The sequence below is a fragment of the Nothobranchius furzeri genome, chromosome 1 (assembly GCF_043380555.1).
Source record: "Nothobranchius furzeri strain GRZ-AD chromosome 1, NfurGRZ-RIMD1, whole genome shotgun sequence".
NCBI classification, from domain to species: Eukaryota; Metazoa; Chordata; class Actinopteri; order Cyprinodontiformes; family Nothobranchiidae; genus Nothobranchius; species Nothobranchius furzeri.
Window position 1 is genome coordinate 107,482,083 of NC_091741.1, and position 10,768 is coordinate 107,492,850.

Sequence of the window (10,768 nt, forward strand, 5' to 3'; positions counted from 1 at the left end):
CCTCATTTTGGAGAACAACTGCTCTGCTACTTGAGAATTCACCCAACCGTGCAGTTCGGGTACCAGTGACATTTTCCTCAAGCAGTCTTTTACTTCTCTTGTGTTGGCCTCGTGGAAAGTGTCATACAGAGCATAGTGTGCAGCTGAACCTGTAGAGGGGTGTGCATTGCTGTCTGCATGCTGCTTTTTAACCTTCAACCATGGCAGGTTTACTTTCAGATCACCTTTCTGGGCAGACTAAAGGTCTTCTGGCGTGGCATCAGCAAGTCTGCCTTCATTTGGCATCAAGGGGATTTTTGAAGGTTCACGCAGGTTTGTGTGCGTGGCCAAACCTCTTGCAAAATCACATATGACTGCATTAGGAAAGTGCTTAAATGATAGCAACATATCGCAATAGTCCCTCGGACTTTCTGCCCTCACACTGAGCGTGACAGAATTCATGATTCCACAGGGACACATTATAACTTCCCAGCCACCTTAACAAGAAACAAAGAAAGGGACGTTAGAGATTATATTATACACACACACACGTTCGACCGGGTGTCGTCAGTTGATCCCAGCCTTACAGCCCCACCCTCAGCTCCACCTCTCTTCCCTTTTGTGGAATTGTCTGGGCTTGACGGAACCTGTGACACGGTCAAAATGGCGGTGGTGGCCACCTCCCATTTAGCCTCAAAAACGTGTTATTGGAGCCAATGGAAATGAATTGTCCAGTATATATGTCGATGATCTGAGGACAGACTGATTAATGAAATTATTAACTTGAAGGTGAGACTAGCGGTGATGCCTGGGCTAACAGACCACAACAAAAACACCTGAAAACAACCCATACTTTTAAATCTAATTTATGTTAGCATCTTTGCATTACAGTTTCTGTCTGTTCAAGTATTTGCCCATGTTTTCACAGGTTGATGCAGTGCGAAACCTGGCCAAACAATGTGGCCTTGAGTCCACGGGTTCCAAAAAGGATGTTGTCATCAGGTTGAAAGAGCAGATGAAAAGTCACAGTGCTTTTGACAAGGTCTTTTCAAAAGTGTGGGGTGCATCTGGTAAGCTTATTGAAGCTAGTTCGACCGGGTGTCGTCAGTTGATCCCAGCCTTACAGCCCCACCCTCAGCTCCTCCTCTCTTCCCTTTTGTGGAATTGTCTGGGCTGGACGGAACCTGTGACACGGTCAAAATGGCGGTGGTGGCCACCTCCCATTTTAGACCAAAAACTTGTCATTGGAGCCTATGGAAATGAATTGTCCAGTATATATGTCGACGGTCCAGACATGCCAGCCGCACCTGTAATCGTGCGTCTCGAGATCCTTCCGTCGGCGAACCTGGGGAGGTCGGAGCAGACTTTCGTAGTTTTTCCCGTCTCCGTCGTCTCACCCTCACCATCCTCTGCAGCAGCAGGGACACCAGGATCGTCGCACTCAGCAGAATTGGCAGAAGAGCCTTCTGGTTCAGTTTTTGTGCCAGACTCATTCTCAGTCTTTAAAATCCCCATTTCCTCTAAACGGTCCACAATAAGCAGTTTCAAGTCTCTTTTCAGAACAGGGTTTGGGATGTCAAGAGCAAGGTTGACAGCTATCTGCAGTAGGTCAGCCTTGCGGCAACGCCCCAGCACCTCACAGGATGGAGCCTCCATAAATGTCTCCACACAAAACTGAGCCATGTTTAAGAGCACAAGAACAAAAGGACACAACACAAAACAGCGTGGGTTTTGTGTCTCCCATAACCAACAAAGAGCTGCTAATTGTTAAAACTAGTCCAAACGTTTGGCACGGGCTTAACTGATCTAAAACAGGCTATAAACATGTAATAAAACAGCTATAAATCTCGGACGAGCCCCCATTAATGTTACACCCCTCTGTGGGCTCAGCTAGGAGGGAGAGGGGAATAAACATAAGATGGACACGTATAACGAAAAGTGTAAAAGGCTTGACCAAGCAAAACCAAACTCAGTGTCCTTGTCTTTTCAAAAGTTTTATTAAAAAGGAAAAGAACAACCAAAAGAAGGGGCCAAAAACCCCTTACCAAGAAATTAACTAAGTTAAAAGTAATTATCTGAAAATGTCCAGAGGACCAACCACTCTATAAATCCTAAAATAAATCTCTTTTATTTAAAAGGCTTTGAACTCAAGAAGGGGCAAAAATCCCACCAAGTAGTTAAACAAAAGGTTTGTCTCAAAGACAAACCAAACAAAAGTACTAACCTAACTAAAGTTGTCCAAAATACCAAAAATGGCTCAGGAAACAGAGACTTCAAAAGGGGAAACCCCCACCCGGTAAATTACCAAAGATGGTCCAGAGGACTCACCAAACCAAACATTACCGGTTAACTCACAATTATCCCTAAAACACACAAAGTCCTAAAGTTACTTCTTCCCAAGAAGCAAACCAACAAGCCGGTTAAAAACCACTAAACCCTCAGACAACCATCAAGGGGAGAGAACACACGTTGCTACTGCAACCCACAAACATTTCTCTCCCCTGATGAGCTCCAGCTGGACGCTTTTGAAGAGCCAGCTGATGAGGTGCAAAGTCCCAGCTGGCATGACTGCTGCTCTGGCGCTGTCCATGGTCCTGAAATTACGGACGGCTTCCCAAGTAGTAGCTGTCCACGGTGCTGCGCTGCTGCTGAACAGGGAACGGAGCGCAGCCCACCACTGGGCTCCAAAACGGTGGCGGCCGTAACATATACGTTGTAGTTCTTTTCATGATTGTGGGTCTAAAGGACCATACCAGACAATTATAGATGAGAGTATGCTTTGGACAATGGCAATGTAAAACTGAAACAGGATATTGTGCCTGACTTAAATTTTTTTTGTTGTCTAAGGAAGAATAAACATTTATTTGCTTTTTTGTAAATTTGATCTGCGTGCTTTTTCCATTTAAGGTTATTATTGATGAGCGTACCTAGAAATTTATATGACTGATTATAATGGGTTGGTTGGAAGTTGAGATGGGTATCTTGTGTGTGGGAGAGCGGGAAACGGGCAAAACTGCCCAAAGATAGGTGTGGCAAGCTTGTGGCATCATATTCAAAACGACTGGAGGCTGCAATTGCTGCCATAGGTGAATCAACAAAGTACTGAGTAAAGGCTGTGAATACTTATGTTCATGTGATTTATCACGTTTTTTTTTATTTTTAATATATTTGCAACAACTTCAAAGACACTTTTTTCACTTTATCATTATGGGATGTTGTGTGTTGAACTTTATGGGCAAAATGAATTTAATCCATTTTGGAAGGAGGCTGTAACATAAACAAAACAGTGGATTAAGTGAAGCACAATGAAGACTTTGCGGATGCACTGTAATTTTTCACGATATCGCTTCTGCGTCAGCCCATTTAAAGCTTCTGCATACTTGCTTTTGTTGTAGAGCAAGACACATTAGTTTAGCCTGACTGCAGGGTCTCAGGAGTGAAGCCCAGCAATGTGTCAAAATGTTTATTCCAAAATCCTCTTTGAGGCAAAAAAAAAAAAGAGTCCAAGCTAAAAGTTAATGAAACAGATCAATTATTCCTCAATTTTCCAAGTGAAAATGTAGACGGGATTTTCTGGACACAGTTTAATGAAAAGATCAGGTCACCAGAAGAAGTGACTGAACAGTGAAGTGTGAAAGTCTTTGATCCAAAGCGTTTACATTTCAGGGAAGCTGCGTCGCTGACTGACTCTTCTGGAGCTTCTGTTACAGCAGGGGGGGGGGACCGATATGAGCGTTGCACGCTCCTCGTTGAGCCATGCCAGTCTTTATGGCTGCACTCAGGTCCATCATCCTTTACCAAAGACCAGATCAGGACTTTAGGAAAAGCTTTGGCACAGCCACAGTTAGGCCTCGGAAGTTCTCCTCCTGATCTCCCTGATGAGATCGGCTCGGGAGAAATCCACCTGCGGAGGCAGAGGTTCTCTTAGTTTAAAATGGCAGAGCTGTAAAACACCAGCTAAACCAGTCACCGCACTAGACGGCCTGCTTGACCCGCTATGCTAGCCTCTCTGAGTGCATCTGTGGTACCTCCTCTCTGGTTGCCACCACGCGGAGTTTGACCACACCGTCCTTCAGCTCCTGTTCTCCCAGTATGGCCACCAGTGGGATCCCAGACTCCTCACAGTGCTGCAGCTGGCTGAGCAGTTTGGGGTTCTTCTTATACATCACCTCCGCCTGGGCACATGAATGCAACATCACCCTGTCACTGCGAGTGATGAACCCCACATCACAACTGTCAATCAGGAGAAACTCCTTAACCCGTTATCTGAACAGAAAGCCCCTGGCTGCCAGCGCTTTAGAGCATCTTTACTGTTGTTTGAAGAGTCAGTGATTATCGTGCTTTATGACCATATAAGGAGTTGACTCACTTCTTACATCAGGAAGAATCAGTGTGTTTCTAGCTTTTTACCAATCTTTCACAATCCGTTGTCAAACTTTGATCTGCAGAAGTTTTTCCCGGTTAGCGTCTCGCTTCAGGCACAGCGTCCATCTCCTAATACTTCATGATCACATGACACACATGGACGTAAATCTACGTTAGAGCCGTGATGTTTACTCTCAAGGTTCACGAGCTCGCTCCCAAACACGCCCCGTTAAAAAACGCAATTAATGGCGTTTAACGTTTTGCTTCTGAGCAGATCCCGTGGCCGTGGGGGTTGATTTCGAAGCAGTGGTGCAGCGCCATGCCTGAGCCTATGCAGGGGAAACGGGGAAAACTTACAAACTCATCCGGGTTCTGACGGTCTGAGGACCGAACGATGGCGCGTGCGCGCACACACACACACACACACACACACCTTTATTCCAGCCTTCCACAGATCAGTGACCAGCTTGAGTCGCTCCTCCAGCAGGTTCTTCTGAGCAGATGCCACCAAGACCTGAACCTCTGTCGTACGGACCTTGTCTGCTGAGGACTGAACAATAAAGTTTTATTAGTTTCAACACGGCCACTCACCATCAGAACAGGAAACAGCAGCAATCACCTCAGCCTTTTGCTCCATGATGGTAAAAATCCTCTCGATTCCGAAGCTTACTCCAACACATGGGACCTTCCTACCCTTGGGGTCAAACATTCCCACCAGACCATCATATCTGCCCCCCCCAGCCACGCTGCCCACACTCACGCTGTCCTCTGCCCCGTTTAGGGTGTCACCAGACAGCCCTGCTTGAGTTAGTACTGCTTCATAAATGAGTCCGGTATAATAATCCAAACCGCGGGCCAGGCTCAGGTCAAACACCACCTGCAGAAAAAAAGACGTCAAAACGACTCTGGCAGAGACCAGCGAAGCTCAAAACATCACAGCGAGGAGAAATAAGGGATATAAAGGTAGGGATTTTACTTCACAGCTGCTTTTTTTATGTGTGTGTGTGTGTGTGTGTGTGTGTGTGTGTGTGTGTGTGTGTGTGTGTGTGTGTGTGTGTGTAACTGCTCTGCAACTTTGATGTTTCATCTCCACAAATAGCACCATATTTATTTATCTGAAGGCGTTAGCTGTGAGGTGGAGTTGCTAATGCTCATGGTTAGCTCAGACGCTAACACGGGAGATGGGTGTAGGAGACTATTTTCATGTTCAGCCTGCATGAAACACTCAAGAGTGGCTGATTATCAGAAATAATCATTAAAGAACTTTTTTCAGTGAACCACACCTTTAATTATATTTGCCTAATGGCCTTTTTTGAGATTCCGTAAAAAGACAAAAGGTTGGACTGTTGACAGCTGGTCAGGGCTAGCGCTGAAGGATGGAGACACCTTAATGAATTAAGATCCTACTAGTGCAGGTGTTATTATGAATATTACTCATTATTTAAAAGTAATCTCTACTTGTTCATAACTTTAAAAATTCCATCAGTAACAATAATATTTGGACAAGGATAAATTATATTATGTAGAACAGGAATTACAGAAAGGTGTAGATTAAATATTAAAATGAGTTGCTGTACCGGCGTGTTGTAGACATATACAGGGGAAACGAGGAGCTAATCTGTCTGCGTGATGATCTCAGAGACGATAAGTTGGGAGTGTTGTGTTCTGCCGGCTCTGCAGATGGACGAGCCGTCGTCCTGAATTTGTCTTTTAGCAGCTTTGGGAGTCTAAAATATTCCCTCAGAGGAGACTTGAGGACTTCCTAGGAGGAAACGGAGCAGTCCCGGTGGTTCTGCTGCATGCGTTTGTTCACTGTGATCCGCTAATATTTTTTTTATTTACGGTGGGTTAACCGCGGCGTTTCACACCGTGGTCAATAGTCAAACCGGTTAATCCTTGCACCCCTACTCCTGATCATCATCACTCTTCTACTGCATCGTTCCACAAATGTGGAATGACCTTCCAAGCACTACCAGAACAGGGGCTTCCTTTTCGACTTTCAAGAAACTCCTGAAGACCCTGCTCTTCAGAGAACCTCTTCTAAACCAGCACCCTCCCTGCACCCGTCCCCCTCTCTACTGTCCATTCCTTGTTCCCTCCTCTCCATGATTCATCATGCTGCCTCTCTGCCACCTACTCTGCTTCGGACAAAAGCGTCTGCTAAATACATAAACATGATTCAAACTGGACACAATTATAAGAGAAAACTGTAGTTTTACTCTAGAATTTCCTGTTTGTGCGTGCAGCGCTTTTGTTTACTGAAGTGGTTTATGAACGTTTATGTGGAGGAATTCCCAAAACGACTGGAAACCTCTAGGTTTCAGGATTTAGACAGATGTTTGAGCATCTGAAAGCATCAGCGGTAGGGCTGCTCGATTATGGCAAAAATGATTATTGTGACTGAAATTGAGATCTCAATTTTTTTAAGACAATTTTTCAATTAATGTTGATTTTATTTGTTTATTTATTCAGTCATAAAATTGCTCAGGGCACAATCAGGGCAAAAAGAAAGAAAAAGAAAGCAACGAGATAATAAAAAAAACAACTCCTGACTCCTGGTATAAAAAGGCCAACACACTCGCTCATAGTTTATGACCCAAAGGGCCGAGGTTTAACTCATTCAAGCCTAACCAATACAGACCCAAACATCCAGCCAATATCTTGCAAATATTATTATACAGTGGCATTCATAGCATAAATAAAAACAAACATATGTTTTAGTGACGGTCAAAAAATGTTGCATAATATTTATTTAGTCCAGTCAAGCGGTGCTGTATGTGTGTGTACACTAGCAACGTGTCCTCAGAGATTAATTCATATTTATCAGCGTGAGAAACTTATTTCTGTCTGTTTCTAAACTATTTAGTTACAGGTCCCAACCCAGTCTCACAGCAATCAAGGGCAAGCCGTGTGTGTGCGTGTTTAGCACACCACACGTGCACATTATGCCGTTTTAGCAGCTCAGGAGCCTGCAGGTACGGTGTGTGCCACTCACTCTGGTTAATCCAAGAGGAAGCCGGCTCTGGGAGCATTTTTTTCCCCCTAATGTCCGGTAAGACAGTCCGGAGCGCAGGTGGAGTGTTTTGCTAACCTGCAGGAAATGTCGACAACAGTTTTCCAGAAAGTAGCTAAGGGTTGCCAGAAATGCTTCTACATTGCTCGCTAGGCACTTTTACAACTTAAAAAGTCAAGAAGGGGGTCTGAAAAGATGTTAGAAACAGCAACTAATTTGCTAAATTGGCAACAATGTGGGAGGAGCGCTTGATTTGCAACTTGGAGCAGCACAAGAGGGAGGAGAAAATAATCGGCTTGTTTTGTTTTTGCAATCGTTCCAAACTCCGATCGTAATTGGGATTAAAATTCGATTAACTGAGCAGCCCTAATCAGAGGATTTCCCTTCCAGTTGTTTTTGATCCACCATGTCATCTGAAACGTTTTAAAACTCCTCTTCCTTTTGCTGACAGAACCTGTATTAAAACAGGTGCTTGGAGACTGGATTTTAACCGTTATGCAGATCATTTGCTGCAGAAACAGTCACGTGAAATACGTTTCTCTCAGATTGCTAAGAGAAAACATGCAGAGCAATAAAAACTCAAACAGGATCTGGAGGACCTGCTGTCGTGGATCCCACTTTGTCCCACCTTGTCTGTGACCTGGAAGAGCTCCAGGTAACTGAAGAGAAGCTTGACATCCGACAGGCCGCTGCAGGCCAGCTTATTCTGGGACAGTCTGGGGTTCTGAAGGAGACGCTCAGCTAGGTCCCGTCCCCCTGAAACACAAACAGCTTCCACGTTAGCTTGTCTACGGGATGGAGACTATACCAACTTCAGGCACTCATGGAACCGGCCAATCATATTCATGTCCTGGCCAAGACGGCGGGGCACATTGTCCACAGCGTTGGTGGTTTAGAAACAGCCATAAGGTTTAGTCGCTCTGCTCAGAATATAATAAGTGAACAGAGCTGGACAGACGATTATTAGAGATCAAAATACAAATGAGGAATTCTTAGGAAACACCAGAATAAATCCTAAATATTGTAATGATTGTGGCTAGGGCATCTGGTCAGGACGCCTCCCTGGTGAGGTTTTCCGGGCACGCCCAACTGGGAGGAGACCTAAAGGAAGACTCAGGACACGCTGGAGACTGTCTCTCAGCTGGCCAGGGAACGCCCCGGAGGATCTGGCCCAGGTGGCTGGGGAGAGGGAAGTATGGGTCTCTCTGCTGCCCCCGCGACTCGACTTCGGATAAACGGAAGAAAATAGATGGAATATGTGGACATCTCTCCTCTGATTGGCTAACAGCAACACGACAACCACTGACTCTGGTTGACTCTCCCCAATAACTCAAGTCTGGAGGAGTTCTGCTGTGTGATGGAGTTGCTAATGCTAACAGGTAGCTTCTACTAGCTGAGACGTTCTCTGCTGTTTCCTGGGCGCTAAACCAACAACAGCCTTCCCCGTCGTGAGTCCAGATGGGTGAGTCCATGAATGTTAGTGACAGTGTGACGTAGATCTGTCAGGATTTTCTAATCCTAGAGTTTCACCGTCTGTTTTCTATCAGAAGCTAATGCAGGAGATAGGTGTAGGAGACTATTTTCATGTTCAGCCTGCATGAAACACTCAGAGATTATGATCAGAAATGATAATTAAAAATGATTTTTTATTGTTCCACACCTTCAAAAGCACGATGTCGTTTTGCCTGGTGCTTTTGTTCTGCACAGACGAGGGGAACCTCTCTTACCTCACACTTGTACAACAACCTTAATCTCACGGATCAGTAAGAAAGCGCTGCTCTGAGTCTTACGTTTTTACCTGGTTAATATTTAAACATGTCGGCAAATTTTGGTTTGCTTTCTCAAACACAACATTCCCCAGTTCAAGAACTCGGTCGGCCCCTGAATTAACACGAACAGTGGTCCTTCTGGACAGGCCCAGTGAGATGGAGGGATACAAAAATATTTCAGAGGTGCTGAGAGTGGAAACGTACCGCACAGTTTACAGAGTCTTACCCTGCATGCTGACGAACTCCCCAATCAGATCTGCAGCCTGCTCCGACAATCCTTTCTCATTCACCATCTCGTTCTTCACATCCTCCCAGGACATCTGGAGAAGCAGCACAAGGACGCATGTTAGGCTGATGCACCAGGAGACAAACTCAAGCTACACTGACCCAGAGATTTTCTGATCGAGCAGACGTGAGAACACACGTAATGTCCACTTGAGACGGAGCAAGTTAGCGGCTAGTGCTAGGGGCCAGCGCTAATTGTGCACGGTGCATTCCGAGTCGTTTATGTCCGCATCTTAATGCATCGATTATCAGATTATTTTCCTCAGTTCTACGAGCACCTCGCCTAAACAACCAACGTGCTCTGATGGGTTTATAGATATGCCTGTCGTGCCGACAGAATCAGATTTCTTAACCTCCTCATTAGGGGAGGGAGGGAGGGAGGGAGGGAGGGAGGGAGGGACAGACAGACAGACAGACAGACAGACAGAGAGAGACAGAGACAGAGACAGAGAGAGAGAGAGAGAGAGAGAGAGAAAGAGAGAGAGAAAGAGAGAGAGAAAGAGAGAGAGAGAGAGAGAGAGAGAGAGAGAGAGAGAGAGAGAGAGAGAGAGAGAGAGAGAGAGAGAGAGAGAGAGAGAGAGAGAGAGAGAGAGAGAGAGAGAGCGAGAGAGAGAGAGAGAGGAGATTACCTTTTTCAACGCCAGAACACCCAAAACAGAAGACCACATAGAAGCATGAGCAGAGCGGAGCCTTCAAACCTTGTCTAGTTTGTCCACCGTTGAGCAGATCGTTCGAAACTTGTCATCTGGAACGCCGCAAGCAGCAAACATCCCATCGAGGATGCGCCTGTCATTGACCTGGAGATACAGGATGTCATCAGGAAGCGACCTGTGACCAAGTGGTCCTGAACACCGGGATGAAGCAAGTGACTAACCTTAATGCGGAAGTCTCCGAGCTCCAGCTCACTGAGAATCTCATGAACTATCTTGAGACACTCAGCATCTGGGATCATGGCATCATACTGGCCTGCTATGTCAAAATCCTAAAGCACACAGAAAGCGTTACTACGGGGTTCAGAGAACAGCAGATTAAAGTTTTCTGGGATCCCAGAGCACTTACACACTGGTAAAATTCTCTGTAACGCCCACGGGTCATGGATGGGTTGTCACGCCGATAGACCTTAGCTATGTGGTAGCGCTTGATGTTTGTAATCTTGTTCATGGCCAGGTAGCGTGCAAAGGGCACCTGGAAGAGGATAAGTAAAGGAAAAGGCACCACGCTTTGCTGTGCCGCTGCAAGGGAAATCAACGTGATGATAATATGATCAGACAGGTTATTGGCTAGTGACTACGTCTGTTATTGCCCTGGATCATGCTGGCGGACGCGATGACGGAAGAGGCTGAGCCACGAGTTAAAG

The 10,768-nt window shown here is 45.6% G+C and overlaps 1 protein-coding gene across 2 annotated transcripts in view; it reads right to left on the reverse strand.

The window, feature by feature from the left end:
* Positions 1–3,102: 3,102 nt before the first annotated feature.
* Positions 3,103–10,768, reverse strand: part of hars (histidyl-tRNA synthetase) — a 17,016-nt gene continuing 9,350 nt past the window's right edge. For both annotated transcript variants that reach the window (XM_015966741.3, XM_015966664.3), the window contains 9 exons: positions 10,471–10,596; positions 10,286–10,393; positions 10,110–10,208; positions 9,353–9,446; positions 7,986–8,113; positions 4,964–5,221; positions 4,778–4,894; positions 4,008–4,154; positions 3,103–3,883 (listed from right to left, as the gene is read on the reverse strand). In XM_015966741.3, coding sequence (XP_015822227.1) covers positions 3,824–3,883; positions 4,008–4,154; positions 4,778–4,894; positions 4,964–5,221; positions 7,986–8,113; positions 9,353–9,446; positions 10,110–10,208; positions 10,286–10,393; positions 10,471–10,596 — 1,137 coding nt within the window. In that variant the 3' untranslated portion in view covers positions 3,103–3,823. The remainder of the gene's footprint in view (positions 3,884–4,007; positions 4,155–4,777; positions 4,895–4,963; positions 5,222–7,985; positions 8,114–9,352; positions 9,447–10,109; positions 10,209–10,285; positions 10,394–10,470; positions 10,597–10,768) is intronic.